At 49.5% G+C, this 23,239-nt stretch overlaps 1 protein-coding gene across 5 annotated transcripts in view; it reads left to right on the forward strand.

The window, feature by feature from the left end:
• The window catches only part of ZYX (zyxin), a 33,786-nt gene that overhangs the window by 673 nt on the left and 9,874 nt on the right, over window positions 1-23,239 (forward strand). For 2 of the 5 annotated variants that reach the window (XM_073312575.1, XM_073312565.1), the window contains exons 2-9: window positions 5,775-6,061; window positions 16,118-16,299; window positions 16,787-16,897; window positions 17,388-17,921; window positions 18,259-18,403; window positions 18,508-18,677; window positions 18,913-19,091; window positions 19,304-19,424. In XM_073312575.1, the coding sequence (XP_073168676.1) occupies window positions 5,797-6,061; window positions 16,118-16,299; window positions 16,787-16,897; window positions 17,388-17,921; window positions 18,259-18,403; window positions 18,508-18,677; window positions 18,913-19,091; window positions 19,304-19,424 (1,707 nt within the window). In that variant the 5' untranslated portion in view covers window positions 5,775-5,796. Of the gene's footprint in view, window positions 1-4,951; window positions 5,172-5,774; window positions 6,062-16,117; window positions 16,300-16,786; window positions 16,898-17,387; window positions 17,922-18,258; window positions 18,404-18,507; window positions 18,678-18,912; window positions 19,092-19,303; window positions 19,425-19,634; window positions 21,251-23,239 lie in introns of those variants that run through there. The other 3 variants (XM_073312546.1, XM_073312539.1, XM_073312557.1) reach the window with 3 other exon arrangements.

The following is a 23,239-nucleotide window of genomic DNA, read 5'->3' on the forward strand; positions in this document are numbered from 1 at the left end:
ACCCGCTCTAGAGCCTTTTCCAGATGTGCTTAGGTGGGGAAAGAACCCGTAACACTTTTGGGAACTGCTTCATTTCTCCTCTGCCTTCCTGGGCGGGGATCTGAAGATACTTGTGCCTGCAAATTTGTGACTGCCTGGAGTCTGAAATATGTTTGCATGTTCCTTTCCTGCTGTGCAGAGAGGAAGACCGGGGGGCGGTATTTAGTTATGTGTTTGTTACAGATTGACTCCAGGCCTGGCTCGTAGCTTTGAAAGTTCCCCTTTCCCCGGTCCGATTCTTGACTACAATTTACATGCAGGGTTTAGTGACTGGAATGAATTTACTGGTGGGGGAAGGGAAGTGGGGGTCACTGGGCAAAAGAATGGGGGTGGTGGTTGAACAGGGAAACACCAGCTGCTTGAAAAATAAATGACTTTGTTGCTGGGGCTCTGTAACTTTTTTTTGCCAACCAAGCAAACTTTGCAGGATTAACCAGAGTTTGAAGGGGTGGAAATGCATGTGGCTCTTTGTTTAATTAAAAACAAAACAAAATCCTTCAGTTTTTGGGTTTTTTGTAAATCAGCTTGATTCTTTCACTTCATATTTTTAATAGCACATCCCCTTTCTCCACTTTCCATTTGGAGGAGGCCTGTGACTCTGTGGGTGCAGTTGCCAGAGTTACTGCATTGTGGCAATTCTAAAACATTACCCCTCCTCCCACCCAATACTCCCTGCTTGGTCTGAATTGATATCCTACATAACAGGGGTTCTCAAACTTCATTGCACTGTGACCCCCTTCTGACATCAAAAATTACTACACGACCTCAGGATGGGGAGACTGAAGCCTGAGCCCACCTGAGTTTCAAAACCCAAGGGCTTCAGCCCTAGGCATGGGACTTATAACCTGAGCCCTACCACCCAGGGCTAAAGCCCTCAGGCTGCAGCTTCAGCCCTGTGTGCTTTGGCTTGGGCTTTGGCCCGGGCCCCAGCAAGTCTAAGCCAGCCCTGGCGACCCCATAAAAATAGGGTCACGAACCGCTGCTTCATAGGGAAGGAATAATTTTGGAGGATGTTAGGGTGGGTCTCTCTTTCCATGTTCCCTTCCCTACTTGAGAGTGGGATGCACTGGAGACTGGCCCATGGAGGCAGAAGCCTAAGACAGAGTTGGTTAGTTTCCCTTCCCAGAGTTGGTGGGTCACTGAGTAGGTATGGTTTAGGTCAGGGGTCTACAGCACTTGCATAGAAAACAGAGCAGTCTGTGATGCCTTAAAATGGGTTGCTTTCATGTAACCAGTGCAACTATGGCCAGTGAAAGGATCTAAATCTCAATTTCTGCCCCTAATCAGTAGAGACAGGTCATACATAGCCCTTGCTTGAGGCTTTGGTGTCATTAGCCTCTACGGCTACATGGATCTGTGGCTACATCTTCTCATTGATGTAGATGTCAGGAAATATCTTTCTTTGGGGGAGGTCTGATAACTAATTTAGGCTCAGGCTTGCCTAGTGACACACCCTCAGTACTTTTTGTTTTTTTGGTATGCTTGAGTAACAGGACCCTGTTAATGCACATTTCATAATCGGGGAGCTGCAAGTCAGGATTGATGGATACCAGTAGAACTGTGGCGGAACCATAGCATGGATAGGGGGAGGAGAGGAAGGCCAGTCCCTGACATCTCCGTTTTCCCTTCCCTCTAGGCTATAGGGTGGCTGATGGACAAACAGAAGATATGCCTTCATGCTGTTTTTTAAGCAGAACTTGGGACAGACAGGGGCAGCTGTAGGAGGGAGGCTGCTGTGAGGAGAGAGAGGCTTTGGGCTAGAGAGAGTATATGGGGAAAAGGACTGCTCTGGGGTCAGGGAGATGGGAACAGCTGCTGGTAATGAAACTAAGGTATCTGCATGAAGCAGCAGATGTCCCACAATCCATCTCTATAAAGACCAGCCCCATTATAGAGTATGATCATGAGGTGACTAGGATGTCATCTTCAAGTGCCGACAAGGGGAGAGGATTTTTCATGTCGGAGGACACTTTAAACTAGCCCGTAAAGGCATAACAAGACCCAGTGGCTGGTAATTAACCATTGGAACAGTTTACCAGAGTACACAGTGTATTCACCATCACTTGGTGTCTTTAAATGAAGACTGGATATCTTTCAAAATGATATGCCTGATATCTCAAGTGGAAATTAGTTAGAAGCAGAATCACTGGGTGAGAGTCTATGATCTGTTATGCGGAAGGTCCCAATAATGATGGTGTCATAAATATAAAGGGAAGGGTAAACATCTTTAAATCCCTCTTGGCCAAAGGAAAAACTTTCACCTGTAAAGGGTTAAGAAGCTAAGATAACCTTGCTGGCACCTGACCAAAATTACCAATGAGGAGACAAGATACTTTCAAAGCTGGCGGGGGGGGGGGGGGGACAAAGGGTTAGCTCTGTCTGTGTTGCTTTTGCTGGGACCATAGCAGGAATGCAGGTCAGAACTCCTGTAAAAAGTCAGTAAGCAATCTAGTTAGATATGCGTTAGATTCTGTTTTGTTTAAATGGCTGATAAAATAAGTTGTGCTGAATGGAATGTATATTCCTGTTTTTGTGTCTTTTTGTAACTTAAGGTTTTGCCTAGAGGGATTCTCTGTTTTGAATCTGATTACCTTGTAAGGTATTTACCATCCTGATTTTACAGAGGTGATTCTTTTACTTTTTCTTCAATTAAAATTCTTCTTTTAAGAACCTGGTTGTTGTTTCATTGTTCTTAAGATCCAAGGGTTTAGGTCTGTGCTCACCTATGCAAATTGGCGAGGATTTTTATCAATCCTTCCCCAGGAAAGGGGGTGTAGGGTTTGGGAGGATTTTCGGGGTAAAGACTTTTCCAAGTGGGCTCTTTCCCTGTTATATTTGTTAAATGCTTGGTGGCAGCAATAAGGTCCAGGGTCAAAAGGTAAAATAGTTTGTACCTTGGAAGTTTTAACCTAAGCTGGTAAAAATAAGCTTAGGGGGTTTTTCATGCAGGTCCGCACATCTGTACCCTAGAGTTCAGAGGGGGGAAGGAACCTTGACAGATGGTAAGGCCCCTTCTGGGCTTAACATTGGGTAATCTACTCCCCAGCACCCTTATGGATGGTTGATATGCCCAGTGCCTGACCTTGGGGGGGAAAAATAAGGTCTTGTGGTTTCAGACACTTAGGGCTTGTCTACATTGGCACTTTACAGCACTGCAACTTTCTTGCTCGGGGTAGTGCTTTAACATTGCCAGTATAGATTTGCCCTTAGTCAATGCTGATGATTCTTCTTCCCTCCCTGACCCTCAGCTGGATGTAAGTATGATATAGGGGGAGAGGGAGGGCTGGTGAGGATTGGTTCCAATATAACAACTAACTCAAATACAGTATCTGAGGTATCAGTACCCCACAACTTCGAGAACTTGTATGGGTAAGTGGCCCACGTATGTCTCCTCAGTGATAGCAGCACTGTGGAATAGCTGCAGGAGGACGTCCTGTTGTTACAGCAGCCCATCATCATCCATGCTGACAGTGCAGCAGCAGGCACTGTAGAAGAATGTTGTTCAAAACAAACTAAGTCCAAATGCTGGCATACTTGCCTCTCTACCATTGGGAGCATTACTGTGTGCGGTCAGCATGATAAACTTAGTGCCTCTCTGGCCTGGATACCAGCATGGGGAGAAATCTTAGACATCTGGGCTCTTATCAGGAGATTGTCAATAGCTCCTGGCTGTTGTGAGTTTGGAAACATCCTGAGGGCAACATGAGTGGTGGTTTGGGGGGTGGGGGGAGGATGAGGCAGGAGATGGGGAGTGTTTCAGGGAGTTCCAAGTTCGCCACATACAAGCCTTAGAGAACTTGCTTTTCAGGACATGGCTGGGCCCTGATCCTGGGAGTGGAAATATGCAGCTTGCTGTACTCTAGCTAGACCAGGGATTCTCAAACTAGGGGTCGGGACCCTTCAGGGGGGTTGCGAGGTATCAACCTTGCTGGGAACCCTGCTTTGCCTCTGGCATTTATAATGGTGTTAAATCTATAAAAGTATTTTTAATTTATAAGAGGGGGGTTGCACTTGGAAGCTTGCTATGTGAAAGGGGTCACCAGTACAAAAGTTTGAGAACCACTGAGCTAGACCCTAGGAAGACACCATTGGTAGGATGGACCTGTGAGCACATTCTGCGGCAAACAGGAAAGTGCTGCGTGCTGTGCTATGCTGCACCCTGAGGCCAGGCCATGGATGGGCTGGCTTTAGGGCAGCATCTATACCAGAGGTGGGCAAACTATGGCCCGTGGAACCCTTCTGCATGGCCCCTGAGCTCCTAGCCCGGGAGGCTAGTCCCCGGCCCCTCCCCTGCTGTTCCCCCCTCCCCTGCAGCCTCTGCCCCAAGCCACTGGCACAATGCTCTGGGCGGCCGGGCAGCGCAGTTGCAGAGCCACGGCCTGACCCGGTGCTCTGGGTGGCGCGGCTGTAGCGCCGCAAGCCACCGGCCTCCAGGCAGCACGGTAAGGGGGGAGTGGGGGTTGGATAGAGGGCAGGGGAGTTTGGGGTGTGTGGATAGGGGTTGTGGCCGACAAGGGCAGGGAACAGGGGGGTTGGATGGGGCAGAAGTTCTGGGGGGGCAGTCAGGAATGGGGGGGTTGGATGGGGTGGCAGGGGGCAGTCAGGGGTGGGGTGTCCGGGGGCAGTCAGGGAGCAGGGGGGTTTGATGGGGCAGGAGTCCTGGGGGAGCCGTTGGAGTGGGGGGAGAAGGGGGGGTCTGATAGGAGGCAGGGGCCAGGCCATACCTGGCTGTTTGGGGAGACACAGCCTCCCCTAACCGGCCCTCTATACAATTTTGGAAACCCAATGTGGCCCTCAGGCCAAAAAGTTTGCTCGCTCCTGCTCTATACAGCAGGGGCTGGGAGGGAATGACTCTAGGAATGTGTTAGTGAGGCTGGCTGGATCCAGGAGCTGCTTCCTGCAGGAAGGGGCGGGGGCAGGGCAGGCAGCCGTTGCGGCCATTGAGGATGCTGTAGGAGCTCTTGCTTATTGCTACAATGATAGGAAGGGACAGCAAGACAGAAATGACAGCAAGACAAAGGGCTTGGCTGGGGAATGTGTGACCTTATGGAATCGCCCAGGCTTCCCTTTGTTCTGCTTGTGCTGCAGCTGTCGGAGCTTCCCCCCGACCAGAGAGGGCTGAGGGTCTACAGGTAAAAGGATGGGGGTGGGGTTGTGAGGAGAGGATTGGGAGAGGTGGACAGACAGAGTTGGAGGGGATGCAGTGGTGACACACCCTCCTGAAGCCCCGAGCTTATGGGTGGTAGTGTGATGTGAGATGCTAAAGCTGCCTCTTGGGGGGGGGGGGGGGGGGGGCTCCAGTGTGGGGATCTGAGCCATCTGCAGAAGGCTGGCTTCTCGAGCAGTTCTCTTCTGCATTGATCCCAGCTTTGTCCTTCTCTCAGTTTATAATTACTGCCTCCCCCCCCCGACCCCTCCATGTTTGTTAATCCCATTCAGCAAAGGGCTGAAGGTGGAGAGAGTTTATTGGTGCTTTGGCCAGTTGTTCCTCCCCTGCATCCCAGGGAGAAGCACTTGTTAAGGGTTTGCCTCTGGGTTAGACAGTATTTCTTACTTCAAAACATGTGTCTCCCAGTCCTGGGGGCATCCAAGCTCTACTCATGTCCCTCAAATCTCACTCAGGTGCACCCACCCTCCAATTCTGTTTCCTGCTATGCCTTTCTCCAGATTTGTTTTCCCTTGCAGGGTCATGTCTGATCTCATGTCTGTGTCTCCACTCTCCTCCTGGCCCCCAGGTGCTGAGCAGCCAGCAGCAAGATGGCATCATCTGGTAGCCCGGGGACTCGCATGACTTCCACAGTCAGCATCAATATTTCCACCCCAACTTTCTACAACCCGCAGAAGAAGTTTGCACCAGTGGTTGCCCCTAAGCCCAAAATGAACCCATTCAAGGCTGGGGGTGCTGTACCTGGGAGTGCCTCAGATCTGCCACTGCCCCAGCCTTCTGGGGCTGGTGCCCAATGTGCTCGGATAGGGAAAGTGGGGGAGATCCCACCAGCTGCAGCACCTTTGCTTGCTGAAGGTATGTGATATCCATAACTTATTACTTGCTCCATCTGTGGGAGCTTATGTGCATTCCTGCGTTCTCAGTGCATATGGTCTGTGCCTGGTCTAAACAATGAATAAGCAACTTGCTACGAAGAATAGATGGGTGCTCACACTGGGAGGGTGGCAGGACTCCAGAGCGAGCTACAAAGGGGTGTGTGTGTTGGGGGGGGGGGGGAGGGGGAAACAGGAGGAAACTATTCTGATCACTTTGATCTAGGCATGCATAGCATCTTCCTCCCCAAGAGGAAAGGGGGCGGAGAGATTCTGGTCTCTCACCAGAGTCTGTAGGAATACCATAAATATCAGTGTAGGGGGCAGTTATATTGCAGGGAAGAATCCCCCAGCTTGGCTCACTGTGGGATGGCTCACACTGTCTTCCATATCTGTGATTCATCCCTTACCTCACTCTGTAGCTTGTCTCAGATTGTGAAAGCTCTTCCCCTTTGGTCTCACTCACTTCCTGCCATTTCACCATTGTGCATACCCTGCCTGAGTGGCTGGAGTAGTTGCGGGGACAGATGGGAGCTGCCATAAACAGGAAGTGAGACGTAGCAGTTTGCCTCCCTGGGTTTTGTTTTCTCTTGTGGGGGGTGTGTGGTATTTTTTGTTGTTGTTGTTCTTTGTGTTTTCTGGGCAGGGTTCTGGTGCAAATATAGCTTTTACTTTAGCTTTTGATCCCTGTTGGGGCCCTTTTCACTCCCCTAAGACCACCTGGTGATTTAGCCCCCATGCTAGACCTGGCCAGCACAAGCCACTAGGAGTATCCTTACTACCCACATTCTCCTTCTTGACATCTCTGTATATCACCACAGTGTCACTGGGTTTGTCTCGACTAGGATAGGTGGTGTGATGTTAGCCACCATCTTCTAAAAGGTAGTGTAGACAAGATAATGTCAACTTTAATGTTCGCTAGCTGGCCAAGTTAGTCTAGCAGGCAGCCTAACTGATGTTCTAACACCATCTTTAATTCCTGGTTAAGACACACAGCCACAGAGGAGATAGGTGGTAATGGGAAAACTTGCTGTGTGTGGCCCCCCCCTCCATTTTTTGGCAGTGTATCTGCATTGACTTCAGTGCTGTTCCCGACCGTACTCCACTGGTAAAATGAGAGCAGGATTAGGCCCCCACTAGCTTTTCATTGGTAGTCAGAATGAGGAACTGAGATAAGGAACTTTTTCTCTTGCCTTCTGAGTTTCTTCTGTTAATTTGCCCTACTGAAATGCTCAGTCCCTGTTCCTGAATTCAGCCCTCTGTGGCTTCGGTATCTCTTCAGGTATATGCAAGTTGTGTGCTGCAGCCAGCTCAGAATGTCTGTGGAGATGATGGCTTGCAGTGTGTGGTCTGTCATTGCAGTAAAAGACACTGACTACATTGGGAAACATTAGGTTGGTAGCAGCCTATCCTGTAGCTGCTCTTCATCCGGCTTTAGGAAGCTGTGGTGTTGTCCAGTTGTGAATACTAAGTAGGAGTAGAATGGGGCAGTTGCTTAATGGGAGGATAAGAAAATTGGGGATGTGCTTTCTTCCTTCTGAGTAAGTAGTGATCTCAATGCCCCACGGTGGTGCTTTGCTGCATGGAGGTGACTGGATAGATGGTGGTTGAGCTGTTGTCTATATCCGATGCTACTTCATTGGGTTATGTTCCTGATGCAGTACTATAGCCCTGGGCTCGGGCTGTGGGGAGGGAAGAACTTGAACAGAATATTGTATTTTTTTTTTAAAGGGTGGTACATGCTGGGAAACTCAAGGTTACATTTTTAAAGTAGACCTGCAAAACGTGGTGAAAAATGAGCTTTGTACACTTTCTTTGTTACTTTATAGGGGATAAAGGAGGCCTGAAATGCTTTCCCTCTGGGGAAAAAATGGAAGGTTTTTTGTTGTTTGTTTTTTTTTCTCCCTCTTCTCTCCCTCCGTGCTTATTTCTTTTGTCTGGGAATTCAGGCCCTGTCTAGCTTAGGAGACTCTGGTGACTAGTGTCACAATTTTCACTAGTTCTCTAAACAGCAAAACCTGAGCAGGAAGGGGACTTTTAATTGGACTGGTTAAAACTTTCTTAAACACTACTCTAACTTCAGTGAAGATGGGTGCTCACTATATATATTCTTATCTATCCATTTCTCTGCTGTGGAGTCCTATTTCAGTGTGTTCAAAATTCTGCACAAACATGAAGATTGGATAGACTTGAATCCTTAGTACTGCTTTGTGAGGTAGCTGTTCTCCCCATTTTACTGAGGAGGAAACTGATGCTGAAAGGTAAAATGACTTTCATAATAGGCAACGTGGCTTTATTTATTAATCTCTGAACTGGGAGTCAAGAGACCTTTGTGTTCCCATTTCTGCCATGGGCACACTTGGACAAGGCACTGCTTCAGACCCTTTTTCCCCAGCTGGGAAACAGGGATATCCACTCCGTGGACTGTGAAACTCCCTTTTTCTGGAGTCTGGCTGTTTGTAAATCACATAGTGAGTCCTTGGAAAGGAGCTGTATAAATCCAAAGGTGCCTTGTTAGGGCCCACCTATTGTGACAAGGCTGGGACTAGATCTTGTGTATTGCTGGCTTCCAGCTTTCTCTTTGGCCACTAGATGTCTGTGTTCCTGTCCAAACAAGATGGCTGCTTGAAAATGGCAGGGTGATTATAAAACACCCAATACTCTCCAGACCTTAAGAGTCTGGAGAGGATTGGGCTCCACCTAACGAAGAGAGGGGAGAGCATCTTCGCAAGCAGGCTGGCTAACCTAGTGAGGAGAGGGCTTTAAACTAGGTTCACCGGGGGAAGGAGACCAAAGCCCTGAGGTAAGTGGGATACCAGGAGGGAGCAAGAGCGCGCATGAGGGGAGGGCTCCTGCCTCATACTAAGAAAGCAGGACAAACAGCAAGTTATCTCAAGTGCCTATACACAAATGCAAGAAGCCTGGGAAACAAGCAGGGAGAACTGGAAGTCCTGGCAGAGTCAAGGAATTATGATGTGATTGGCATAACGGAGACTTGGTGGGATAACTCGCGTGACTGGAGTACTGTCGTGGATGGATATAAACTGTTCAGGAAGGACAGGCAGGGCAGAAAAGGTGGGGGAGTTGCACCGTATGTAAGAACAGTATGACTGCTCAGAGCTCTGGTATGAAACTGCAGAAAAACCTGTGTGTCTGGATTAAGTTTAGAAGTGTGAGCAACAAGGGTGACGTCGTGGTGGGAGTCTGCTATAGACCACCAAGTCAGGGGGATGAGCTGGACAAGGCTTTCTTCTGGCATCTAACAGAAGTTACTAGATCACAGGCCCTGGTTCTCATGGGAGACTTCAATCACCCTGATATCTCCTGGGAGAGCAATACAGCAGTGCACAGACAATCCAGGAAGTTTTTGGAAAATGTAGGGGACAATTTCCTGGTGCAAGTGCTGGAGGAACCAACTAGGGGCAGAGCTCTTCTTGACCTGCTGCTCACAAACAGGGAAGAATTAGTAGGGGAAGCAAAAGTGGATGGAAACCTGGGAGGCAGTGACCATGAGATGGTCGAGGTCAGGATCCTGACACAGGGAAGAAAGGAGAGCAGCAGAATATGGACCCTGGACTTCAGAAGCAGACTTTGACTCCCTCAGGAAACTGATGGGCAGGATCCCCTGGGAGAATAACATGAGGGGGAAAGGAGTCCAGGAGAGCTGGCTGTATTTTAAAGAATCCTTATTGAGGTTACAGGAACAAACCATCCCGATGTGTAGAAAGAATAGTAAATATGGCAGGCGACCAGCTTGGCTTAACAGTGAAATCCTTGCTGATCTTAAACACAAAAATGACTCTTACAAGAAGTGGAAGATTGGACAAATGACCAGCGCGGAATATACAAATATTGCTCAGGCATACAGGAGAGAAATCAGGAAGGCCAAATGACACTTGGAGTTGCAGCTAGCAAGAGATGTGAAGGGTTTCTACAGGTATGTTAGCAACAAGAAGAAAGTCAAGGAAAGTGTGGGCCCCTTACTGAATGAGGGAGGCAACCTAGTGACAGAGGATGTGGAAAAAGCTAATGTACTCAATGCTTTTTTGCTTCTGTCTTCACGAACAAGGTCAGCTCCCAGACTGCTGCACTGGGCACCACAGCATGGGGAGGAGGTGACCAGCCCTCTGTGGAGAGAAAAGTGGTTTGGGACAATTTAGAAAAGCTGGACGAGCACAAGTCCACGGGACCGGATGCTCTGCATCTGAGGGTGCTAAAGGAGTTGGCGGATGTGATTGCAGAGCCATTGGCCATTATCTTTGAAAACTCATGGTGATCGGGGGAGGTCCCAGACCACTGGAAAAAGGCTAATGCATTGCCTATCCTGAAAAAAGGAAGGAGGAGGATATGGGGAGCTACAGGCCAGTCAGCCTCACCTGAGTCCCTGGAAAAATCATGGAGCAGATCCTCAAGGGATCAATTCTGAAGCACTTGAAGGAGAGGAAAGTGGTCAGGAACACTCAGCATGGATTTGCCAAGGACAGGTTAGTCAGGAATGACTTAATTGCCTTCTATGATGAGATAACTGGCTCTGTGGATGAGAAAGCAGTGAATGCGCTATTCCTTGACTTTAGCAAAGCTTTTGACACAATCTCCCACAGTATTCTTGCCAGCAAGTTAAAGTAGTATGGGCTGGATGAATGGACTATAAGGTGGATAGAAAGCTGGCTAGATCGTCGGGCTCAACGGGTATTGATCAATGGCTCCATGTCTAGTTGGCAGCTGGTATCAAGTGGAGTGCCCCAAGGGTCGGTCCTGGGACCGGTTTTGTTCAATATCTTCATTAATTGTCTGGAAGATGGCGTGGATTGCACCCTCAGCAAGTTTTCAGATGACACTAAACTGGGAGGAGTTGTAGATATGCTGGAGGGTAGGGATAGGATACAGAGGGCCCTAGACAAATTAGAGGATTGGGCCAAAAGAAATCTGAGGTTCAAAAAGGACAAGTGCAGTGTTCTGAACTTAGGACGGAAGAATCCCATGCACTGCTGCAGACTAGGGACTGAATGGCTCGGCAGCAGTTCTGCGGAAAAGGACGTAAGGGTTACAGTGGGTGAGAAGCTGGATATGAGTCAACAGTGTGCCCTTGTTGCCAATAAGGCTAATGGCATTTTGGGCTGTATAAGTAGGGGCATTGCCAGCAGATTGAGGGACATGATCATTCCCCTCTGTTCGACATTGGTGAGGCCTCATCTGGAGTACTGTGTCCAGTTTTGCACCCCACACTCCAATTTTTCCACATCCTTCTTGTAAAGAGTCCAATGGAGGGCAACAAAAGTAATTAGGGGCCTGGAGCACATGACTTATGAGGAGAGGCTGAGGGAACTGGGATTATTTCTTCTGCGGAAGAGAAGAATGAAGGGGGATTTGATAGCTGCTTTCAACTACCTGAAGAGGGGGGAGGGGTTCCAAAGAGGATGGATCTAGACTGTTCTCAATGGTAGCAGATGACAGAACAAGGAGTAATGGTCTCAAGGTGCAGTGGGGGAGGTTTAGGTTGGACATTAGGAAAAACGTTTTCACTAGGAGGGTGGTGAAGCACTGGAATGGGTTACCTAGGGAGGTGGTGGAATCACCTTCCTTAGAGGTTTTCAAGGTCAGGCTTGACAAAGCCCTGGCTGGGATGATTTAGTTTGGGAATGGCCCTGCTTTGAGCAGGGGGGTGGACTAAATGACCTCCTGAAGTCCCTTTCAATCCTGATATTCTAGGAAGCTTTTTTCACGTAACTTCCCTGTCTATAAATTTCCTCTCTGATTCACTCAAACTTGCAACAAAAGTCTAAGGGCAAGAGGCCAAAGACAGACTTCATGCAGATTGGTTTTGTGAATTTTGAAGCTTAATTGTGGAGAGACACTGCCTTTGTGTTATGGAGAGAGAGTAAAGAAAAAATACCATGTTAATGTGGAAACTAAATACAAAATCAAGTAATGCAGTGTTAACTGTATCAACTTCTGTGGCCTGTTTTTATAGAGGAGGTCAGACTAGATGATTTGATGGTCTCTTCTGGCCTTAAAGTCTATGAAACTCAGCCATGCTGCACAGACAGACTCAACTAGTAGTACACAAAAAACACTAGTAGTATAATGTTAAATGGGAAGAGAAAATGCTGCTTCTATGCAACATGGCAAGTAAATATTGCTATAAGAATTCTTTCATATCTACTATTTAGGATTAAGATCAAGCTAGTGTAGGTGCAGTAACTAACCAATTAATCTTTTATGAATAATGGTATGAAGCCATTTTGGTGGCTAATTCATAATCTGTCCTGGTACTACACCTACCATCCTGGCAGATCTTGGTTCCATTTTGCAAACTGCTTTGTGGTGTTTGAGCAACTATTTTCTTTTTGCATTCAATCTTCCAGCATTATCTTTCCTTCTCCAGTTGAAACAGCTAAATGGACTTTGCTTGAACTTTCCATTCAGTTGCGGGGGCGGTGTGTGCACGCATGCAGAAACCAAGGTTTGAAAATTCCATTTGCTGGTGGCAAGCAGGAAGCTTTCCCTGAGTTGGGGGTCAAATTGCAGGTTCGGGGTGAAGGTGGTGGTACTTTCTCATGCTCTAGCTACAAAAATAAGCTCTGCCCTCTTGAGGAGAAAATGAGATGGTTCTAGCAATAGACTATGCAGATGTTCAGAATATGATCACGTGTTCCACTGGGCTTTCTGTACCTGGCTCCTTCCATGAGCTCTTCTGGGTGCAGTGGGTCCCGCTCCTTGAACAGGGAGGGGAAAAAACAAATGGTATCTACTAACTTGTGGTGCCAAAATGAGCTTGTCACTCAGAGTAGATCCTTTTGTTTTTTACATACTTTGAGCAGTGAAAGAGCTAACAGTGACAGTTAACTTCAATACCGATTGATACTTTAACAGATGCTTAGATCAGGGTTGGCCAACCTGAGGCTGAAAAGGAGCCAGAATTTTGGCAATGTTCATTGCCATAGAGCCACAGTAATACATCAGCAGCCCCTAATCAGCACCTCCCGATTAACTGTTTCATGGCAAGCAGGAGCCTTTGGGATGGTAGAAGGGAGAAGCAAGGGCACTGCAGATTCAGGGGTGGAGTGGGGGCAGGGTCTGTGGCAGAGCCAGGCGTTGAGCAGTGAGCACCCCCCAGCCCATTGGAAAGTTGGTGCCTGTAGCTCCAGCCCTGGAGTCGGTGCCTATACAAGGAGCTGCATGTGGTTCCGGAGCCACAGGTTGGCCACCCCTGGCTTAGGTGAATGGGCAGTGCCCACATCCCTGAGTTCTTGTTTTGGGCTCTCTGTAAACTCGAGCAGACCATGCTGCTATGGTTATGTTTGTATCACATCTTCATGGTTTTCTTTGCAACCATAACAGTTAAACTTTTTTTTTTTAAATGAAGGCAGAAATTTGGAGAATGAGAGCGGCTTGAGAGCAAGTCTGCATAACACCAAATTCACGAAAAGAGAAAAGGAGTACTTGTGGCACCTTAGAGACTAACATTTATTTGAACATAAGCTTCCGTGAGCTACAGCTCACTTCATCGGATGCATTCAGTGGAAATTCAGTGAGCTGTAGCTCACAGAAGCTTATGCTCAAATAAATGTTAGTCTCTAAGGTGCCACAAGTACTCCTTTTCTTTTTGCGAATACAGACTAACACGGCTGTTACTCTGAAACCAAATTCACGGTGCACCTTGGCTAAAAGGAAATCTTAAGAAAAGGTGTATCCTATCCCTTGTAGTTTTGAAGAGAACCTCTCAAATGTGATCCAGCATATTGCTGATGGTTGAGTCTAACTTCCCCAAGCAGCAGCAAGTCAAAACCAACAAGGCTAGAAAGTTTCGCTTCTGCTCAGAGTTCTGTATCCAGCAGTGGAATGGACAATAATCAGGTCAATTTCATGCTGCTAGTCAGGGGTAACTATAAGCAGCAATAGACACAGTGGATTTCGGGTAAGGGATATAATAGTGGATGCCTTCCCTTTCCTAGCAGGAGCCAGAAGCCTTTGTAGCTTTGGGTTGAGGGGAGGAGAGAATGCAAGGAGAGTTCTATTCTCTTGTAGAAGGTGGGGAGGAGAAGAGGGTACAGGTTTATCTGAGCTCTGCTGGCTTGAGGACATCTGCCTCATAAGAACCTCAACAACTGGAGGGGAATGGAGTTTTTCACCAGAGCACGATCCCTGGACTTATGGGTCCCTTCCTCTTTCTTCTCTACCTCTGTCAAGAAGGTGTCTGGTAAGTTTCTCAAGGCCTTGTGGAGACCAGGCATGGAAAACTTTAACCCCAAAGTCAATGTTTCTTTCAGCTACCAGAAAAAGAATAGCGGCCTACAACAGCACCCTAGTGTCTGGTTTGTGTGATGGGCCAGATAGAGAGCCACTGCATTAGGCTATCTTTCCAGACTACTGTACCCCTTTCAGGAGTCTGATTTGTCTTGTGTACCCCCAAGTTTCACCTCACTTAAACTGCCTGCTTAACAAAATGACACAAATATAAGAGTCATAGCACACTAGTACTGAAAAATTGCTTGCTTTCTAATTTTTACCATATGATTAGAAAATCAACTGGAATATAAATATTATGCTGAAGTGTAAGTACATAGAGCAGTATAAACAACTCATTGTATGAAATTTTAGTTTGTACTGACTTTGCTATTGCTTTTTATGTAGCCTGTTGTAAAACTAGGCAAATATCTAGAGGAGTTGATGTACTCCCTGGAAGACTTCTGCATACGCCCAGGGGTACATGTAGCTAGGGTTGACAATCACTGGTCTAATGCACCGGTTCCCAAACCTGTCATCCATGTGTACTTGCTGGCAGGTTATATGGTCATATCTGCTTGGACTTGATCTATTTAGCCTTCTAGGCTCTTCATTGCAAAAAGCCTGGGTGCTTGAAAAGGTACTGGAAAATGAGGAATAGGCACTCTAACCTGTCCTAATGGAAGCTGCTATGTAGGAGTAAGAGAGGAAATGGGAAGCCACCTGCTAGTGGGAGAGGATCAGGCACTGGAGAAGCATGTGCAGGAGAATGAGGAGAGAGGACAAAATGGCTGGGAAGGGAGATATTTAAATAAGGGCAAACATGCATGGTGGTATATGCACACCCCTTCCCCTGCCAGGGTGGATAGTGGGTGTGTGGACACTGCGGTTACTGTCTACCTGACTGTCTCATACCTCACCACATAGAGGTCCAAGAGCCAGAGTGAAAGCAGCAGCCCTTGGGTTCAGGGTCGCATGGCCTAGCAGCCATTATCCAAGGGGCTGCTACCAGGGGTGTGGCAGCCCAGGTAGGGGGGCCTGGGCCCACCCAACTCCACCAGACCCCAACCCAGGGCTCTATCAGTGGCAAAGTGGACCACCACTGGGTCAGTGGGGAATCCCAACGAAACATGCTGACCTCACACAGGTGGGGATATCACTTGCTCACCCTCCTTGAGTCACTTTCTGCCATGCTTTCTGAAGCTGTAGTCCATAGGCTATCAGGGTCTTTGGGCTCTTCAGCACAGGTAAATCCCTGGGGCTTCATTGGTCACAGATATCCAGTCTGGTTCTTGAGATCTCTAGCTCCTGCAAGCAAGGGCTGTGATGGCTTCCCAGTTAGAGACTCCACCAAGGTCCTCCCTCTCCATCAGTCAGTCCAGACTGGGCTGCTCCCTTTTATACTGGCATAGCACTTGGATCATTCTTCTGCCCATAGTGTGGTGTTAATCCCTTCTGGCCCAGTGTGGGGTATGCACACCCCATCACAGTGTGCAGGAGATCAGACTGGATGATCACAGTTTGTCCCTTCTGACCTTAGTCTGCATCTAAAATACATTAAATGCTATGGTAACTCTCCAAGGTGCACAATTGCTGTTTGTCTTCTATGCACTGGCAAATGTGTTGGGGAATAGTCTGTGTGATGCCAAGCTCGTGAGGGTTGTGGTCCCTGTGGGATGAGAGTTAGAGACCCCATAGTTTCACAGTTCTTGTGTCTCTGGTCTGACAAGCTCTTGGATCTTCTGTCTGAGTGTTGCTGGAGAAGCATGGTCAAAACCTGTCCTTTTTTTCTTTTCCTTGTTCTTACCTGCAGAACTTCCACTGCCACCTCCGCCCCCTCCAGGAGAGGAGACAGTCATCTCCCCAACCAGTGCTTTCCCCCCGCCCCCACCGCCATTCGAAGAGCCCTTCCCCCCAGCCCCAGAAGAGGTTTTTCCTTCTCCCCCTCCCCCCATGGCTGACGAGGGGCTTGTGACTGGGGTACCTGCCCCACAGGTAAGTATAGCCATGGCTAGTCTGGGGTTCTTTTCTTAGGTGGGCCACTCTAGTTCCCTCTGTTCTGAACACATACAGGCACTTGGCAGGGCTGTGTGGCCTTGAGTCAACACTTCTGCACGCACACCTCAGCACTGGGAAGATGCTGGGAGCAGAGAAGCTCTCACTTCAGGCACCTCCTCAGTGTTTTCAGAGTGCTTTGTTCCTGGGGAGGTCACTACTGTGGCACCATCTGTCTGGGCCTGCATTCTGTACTGCCCACAGTGCTCCCACAGCATGCACCTAACCCCCACCGTCACCTCCAGCTTGCCTCTCAACCAAAATGAGTTGTAGGATTATGCTATGATCCAAGACTCACAGCATTCTATTGCAGCAGAGGACTGTGGGGTTGGATAGGGATGACCCCAGGTTTGCAGCTGTTCCTGATAGGGGTGAGTCACGTAACATGTCCTATTGCTCCTTCCTCCCCCATTGGTTGATGACACAGGTGCGTGGGAAGATGAATAGCATTGATCTGGAGATTGATTCACTGTCCTCAATGCTGGATGACATGGAGAAGAATGACCCCTTCAAATCCCGGGTGGAGCTGCCCTCTAGGGTACATTGCGCTCTCTGGATGGATCATGTTGAAGGGAAGGGGTGGTAGGCTGGTTTCACTAGGGGTGAGGTGGGGTCAGAAGGGATGGCTGAATGGGGATATTGTGGGGGTGGGGGAAGGGGTAGCTGGAGCTGTTCCTGAAGTAGGAAATGAATAGATAAACCATAGGGAGAGGGAGCATAGCTGGAAGGGGGGAAAACAGTCCTGCAACTGAGATGTCAGGGATGTTTAGTGGATTGAAGGGTTAGCCAGATAGATGAGGTGGGATGTGGAGTCAGGGAGAAGAAAGAAGGGCAGCTCTAGCCTTCCCTCAGTCTGTGGGAGTGGATGAGCTCAGTGTGTGTCTGAGGTTGGGGATTGCCTCAAGCAGTGATGCAGACTCTCCAAGGACCTTATACTGAAGTGCATTAACACTCCTTGCAAAGCATGGTGGATTATCACTTCATAATACTGATTGGCTGTCTGTTCTCCCTATCTGTTCTCCTTGCAGGTGTCTCCAGGATCCACAGCTCCCCTGGAAACACCTCCTGCCCCGAAAGGCCATATAGAAATCATGGCTGTGCCTAAAGATCCCCTAGCTCCTGCTTCTTTCCCCCCTAAGTTCACCCCAAAACCCAGTGGAGGCTTCATGCCAAAACCATCTGAAGTGGATGTGGTCCCTGCACCAGCACCTTGGGCAGCCCCACTGCAACGTAGAGACCCCACAGCAACGCAGTCCAAAGCACCAGCCCCATCTGCGCACCTTCTTACCTCAGGCCAGCCTGCCCCCAAATTTACTCCATCCCCGGTTGCCAGCTCCCCCAAATTTGGATCCAAACCAGCTGCCAGTGCTTCTGGGGTCCCCACAAACTCCATGAGATTTACTGCCCCACCCCCTGCTCAGACCCGATTCACAGCCCCTTCAGCTATGGGCTTGGCCCCAAGGCCCCAGCCTCCCAGTTTCACCTATGCCCAGCAGCGGGAGAGACCTCAGGTGCAGGAGAAGCCATGTCCCACAGGACAGCCTGCTGCCCCACAGGACATGGTAAGGAGCAGAGCCACACTTCAGATAGCTTGTGACAGGGAGTGTGTCGGGGAGGGGGAGAAACAGCGTTCCCTCCAATGTGAGGAAAGTTAGTACTCCTATCTGAAAGGGATCAGCTAAGGAAGAGCCTTCACTGTATCTTATTTGAGGGGAGGGGGCAGGCAGTATGTGGAGAAGGGTGTTCCCCAGAGATACCAGGGAAGGGGGCAGGCATTGCAGGGTGCTCCTGAGAGATACTGTGCCAGTGGGGAAGGGGGTGCAAACATGGAGGGAGGGAGGCTCCTGTCCCCCAGTAAATGCTCTCTGGCACTGAATGTCTTCCTCTGCCTTTCTGCAGCACAGGGCTCCTGTGGGCACTGGTTCAGAGTCCCCCAGGGGAAACACTTCACTGACCATGAAAGAGGTGGAGGAGCTGGAGATGCTAACCCAGAAACTCATGAAGGATATGGAGCACCCACCCCATGCAGAAGCCTCCACTTCTGGTGGGTGCTGGCAAGTGAGGTCCCCCCATGGAGAAGCTGGGTATTACAGTCTGGGTTGTGGTGGCTATCCCCCTTCTCTAACCCTCTCCCCCCTCCTGTGGCAGAGCTGTGCGGCCTCTGCCGGAGGCCCTTGTCCCGAACTCAGCCAGCTGTACGTGCTCTTGACCATCTCTTCCATGTGGAGTGCTTCACCTGCTTCAAGTGTGAGAAGCAGCTGCAGGGGCAGCAGTTCTACAATGTGGACGAGAAGCCCTTCTGTGAGGACTGCTATGCTGTGAGTGATGAAGGGGCCCAGGGTGTTGGGGCATTGCTGTGCTGGAAGGGTAATGGGCATGGGGTTGCTGCTGTGCTCTCAGTGGGCACAGGGCCCTGTGTGGTTGGCCTGCCCTAGTCTCCCCTCCCTCAATTGCCTGAAGGAGGGCTGCCCCTCCTGTCCAGTGTGCCACCCTGGGCATACTGTTGGGTTGGGCTCTTGTCTCTCTGGTTCACTTGCTCTTTCCTCTCCCTAGGGTACCCTGGAGAAGTGCAGTGTCTGCAAACAAACCATCACAGACCGGATGCTGAAAGCCACAGGCAACTCATACCATCCCCAGTGCTTCACCTGTGTGGTGTGCCAGACCCCACTCGAGGGAGCCTCTTTCATTGTGGACCAGGCCAATCAGCCCCACTGTGTGGATGACTATCACAGGTAGGCAGGAGGCCTCTGGCCAGAGGAGGAGCCAGCCCCATAGGTAGGTAGTCTCCCAAGAGAGGGGAGCCACTCTCTCCCCCCCCGCCATCCTTGCTGCAGGGAGGCCCTCTTCCATACCAGGCTGCCTCTCCGCTCTCCTGCACTGTTTGACTGGATCCCCATTGGGAAGGCTGCTGTTGTCAGTGTCTCCTCTCCTCTGTGTGCTGCAGGAAGTATGCCCCCCGCTGCTCAGTCTGTGCCGAGCCCATCATGCCAGAGCCCGGAAAGGATGAGACCGTGCGTGTGGTGGCCTTGGAGAAGAACTTCCATATGAAGTGCTATAAGTGCGAGGTAACCAGCCGCTCTTCCAAATCTCCCTCCGTTTTCTCTATGTCCATTTCCTGTCCATGTCTCACTATGGCATTGTCCTGTTCTCAAGCCTGTCAACCCTCCCACGGGAGTCCCCCATGTGCATCTGTCTCTTCTCCTCCCCTCCCCCCCCCAATCTCATTCACATTAGTTTTAGTTGTCACTGAACTTCATTCATCTTCTCCTCCCCAGGACTGTGAGAGGCCCTTGTCTATTGAGGCAGATGAGAATGGCTGCTTCCCTCTGGATGGTCACGTACTGTGTATGAAGTGTCACACCACTCGTGCCAAAGCTGCACGCTGAGGGGCTTGGAGTGGGGTGGGCCCCTGATACCTCTCCTCCCCCATACCAATGGCCTGCATTCCCCTGCTCTCAATGGTCCAATCCCTTTGCCCCACAGGGCACATTCCTACCTACAGATACCCTGGCAGCAGTCCTTCCTTCACACAGGGATCACCACCCCTAATCCCCTCCTCCGTGCCAGGATCCCCTTCTGCAATGCCCGCTTTTCCTGGCCACAGTGCATTCCAGACTGGGGAGTATGGGAGATTCCTCTGTTTCCCCTAAATTGCTGTAGAATGGATATTTAAATAGTCTGGCCTCTCCAGCCCTGTGCTCTCACTCCTTCAGTTCCACCTGGTAGAGCTAGGCAGAACTACCTAGTGGTTGTCTGAGGCTAAAGGTATCTTTACTCCACGGAGCAGTACACGTATTTGGCATTGTGAGGTGAAGTGCCTTTCTCTTCAGCGCTCCTTTCTCTGCTGTCTCCCTCTCATGCCCATGCTCCTAGATGTAGGTATTTATGAGAAGAGTGGAGACCGAACTTGGTGGGTGGCCTTGCTCCCTGGGCTGGAAAGAGTTAATCTAGGTCAGGGGTGACCAACCTGAGCCGGAGAAAGAGCCAGAGTTTACCAATGTACACTGCCAAAGAGCCACAGTAATATGTCAGCAGCCCCCCATGAGCTCCCTCACCGCCCACCCACTGGTAGTGCCACAAATCAGCACCTCTCCTCCTTCCCCCCCCCCCCCATCAGTTGTTTTGTGGCATGTGGGAGGAGCGAGGGCATAGGCTCAGGGGAGGGGGTGGGAAGGGGTGGAATTGGGGTAAGGCCTGGGGCAGAGCCAGGGGTTGAGCAGTGAGCACACGCCACCACATTGGGAAGTTGGCGCCTGTAGCTCCAGCCCTGGAGTCGGTGCCTATACGAGGAGCTGCGTATTAACTTCTGAAGAGCTGCATGTGGTTCTGGAGCCACAGGTTGGCCACCCCTGTGCTAGGTTATAGCTTTCCTGCCTCTGTCAGATCTCACCAGCTGGCTGATCCTGTCTAACATTTTTCCCTGCCAGATAAACCGGTCAGCCTGGAGAGGGGCATCTCGCTGGGTTTGGGACCCTCTTCCTCCCCTCGTCTCCCAAAAGGTGTCTACTCCATTTCCTTTCATTCAGTGTCTTCCTTGGTGCTTGGCCCAGTTGCTTGGCATAGCAAACTATCCAAAGGATTTGTGTGTTTACAAAGGACTCTTAGAGCTCATTGTGGGGGCTGCCAGTGCCCAGTAGGGAATGGCCCCAGGGTGTGGTATGAGGATTCACTGCCAGCACAAGGTGGGAGGGATGTCTCCTCAGGTACCAATAGGGGTTGCTCACTGTTACTGGGAAGGCTGCAGTGAGATTGCAATGTCCTTGTTGGCTCTGCCTGTCACTAGGGTGATCCCCTCTTTCTGGGCTGGAATCTGTCTGACTGAACTGGCATTTTGGATACTGTACTTTCCAGCCACTGTGTGCATCTAATAAAGTGTTTTTGGGTTTTTTAATTGAAATCTCCTCCTTGGTCTGTTAATCCAACCTTGTGCACGAGAATCACCATGTTCCACCACCATACAGCCATGAGATAGCATTGCTGTCCCAGCAATGGTCCGGTCACTTCCCCATTCCACACCTGAACCCCAAGGTTATGGATTCTGCCTTTGCATTGGCAATGAAAAGGGCTGGGTTTCCCCCACCCTCTGTCATTCGCTTCCTCTTCACACTGTGTAAGCTGAAGAGCTCAAACTCTCTGCAAATCTGGCCCTTAGATCAAAGGTATTTAGGCACATATTGATGCAGATAATCAGGTGTTTTATCTGCTTAGGTACGTAACTCCTGTTGAAGCATCTCTAGGAGCCTTAGTACCTTTCAAAAATCTGACCCTAAAGCCCTCCATACTTTTGATTAGGCTAATTGTTTTTGTTCTCTGGACTGTCTCTAGAATTGAATGGTGCCCAACCTTGAATGCATGTCCTTCTTTGGAAGTACGGTAGCATCTCTGGGCTCATTCACAATGCTCCTGTTGTATCCTCTTCATTTTGACACCTAAATCTTTTTGTGGATCTAGCCCCACATGACACAGATCTTCAATTCCCCACTCAACTACTGCCTAATCCTCTAGGCACCTAAACTTCCTCTACTAAAGTTCCTTAGGTGCCAAGTTTCTGCCAGTGAGCATGTTCACAGCATCCTCAGTTGAGGTGCCTAGGTACTTATCTCACACTTAAGTATCAGTGGGATCCTCAGGTGGGGAAACACCTACTTGATCTTGCCTGTGGGGCCTGATCCATTCAGAGTTCTCCAAGCATGCCAAACCTCACATAAAATGGCAGGAGTGGAGAGTAGGTGGGGTGCCCACTGGTTAGAGCTCTCAGCTGGGATGTGGGAGACCCAGGTTCAGTTCCTTTCTGCCTGATGTGGAGAATGGATTTGAATTTGGGTGTGTCATCTCTCTCTCCTCCCCCCTCCCCCCGCACGCAAAAGAATGCCCTAACCACTGGTCTATGGAGTCCTTCTCTCTCAGAACAGCTCAAACAAGGGAATGAGAAGCATGTATGATGGGATAATATGATTTTGGCAATTAATTGATCTTTAAATATTCATGGTAAATAGGCCCGATGGGGTGGGATCTGAGTTACCCAGGAAAGAATTCTCTGTAGTATCTGGCTGGAGAATCTTGCCAATATGCTCAGGGTTCAGCTGATCGCCATATTTGGGGTCAGGAAGGAATTTTCCTCCATGGCAGATTGGAAGAGGTCCTGGAGGTTTTTTGCCTTCCTCTGTAGCATGGGGAACGGGTCACTTGCTGGAGGATTCTCTGCTCCTTGAAGTCTTTAAACCATGATTTGAGGACTTCAATAGCTCAGACAGGTGAGAGGCTTATCGCAGGAGTGTGTGGGATTCTGTGGCCTGCACTGTGCAGGAGGTCAGAGTAGATGATCATAATGGTCCCTTCTGACCTTAATATCTATGCCCCAGAATACTCCATAGACCAGTGTCTAGGGCACTTGCAGGGGAATGGGGGTGGGGTGGGGACTCAAAGTTCCAGTTTCTTCACATGAAGCAGAGAGGGCAATTGAGCCTGGGTGAGTGCTCTAACCCCTGGGGCAAAAATTATAAAGGGGGAGGAACAGTGCTACCATCTCCCTGCTTGTCTATTTTTTAAAAAAAAAACAAAAAACACACTCCTTGCCTGGCTTGGGTGCCTAGCCCCGGAAGAGGGGTTCGTGGCTGTGAATCCTGAGCAGAGATAGGCACCTCACCTCCTGTTAGCTTTGTCTAGTGTCTCTGTGGCACTCACAGGAGTGAAAAGCAGGAAGAACTTTAGACACTACAGCGTGTAGCTGGGACTCTGCTACACATGGTGTAGCAGTATAGAATGAGGAGGGACCAGTTTCTCATAGAACCACATTTTGTCTCCCTCTCACTTGCAACGTTTCATGTGTTTAACCAGTTCAGTATGTAGGTTGCCTTACCTTTACAATTGGAAACGCATA

Source organism: Lepidochelys kempii, chromosome 1 (assembly GCF_965140265.1).
Source record: "Lepidochelys kempii isolate rLepKem1 chromosome 1, rLepKem1.hap2, whole genome shotgun sequence".
Taxonomy (NCBI): Eukaryota; Metazoa; Chordata; order Testudines; family Cheloniidae; genus Lepidochelys; species Lepidochelys kempii.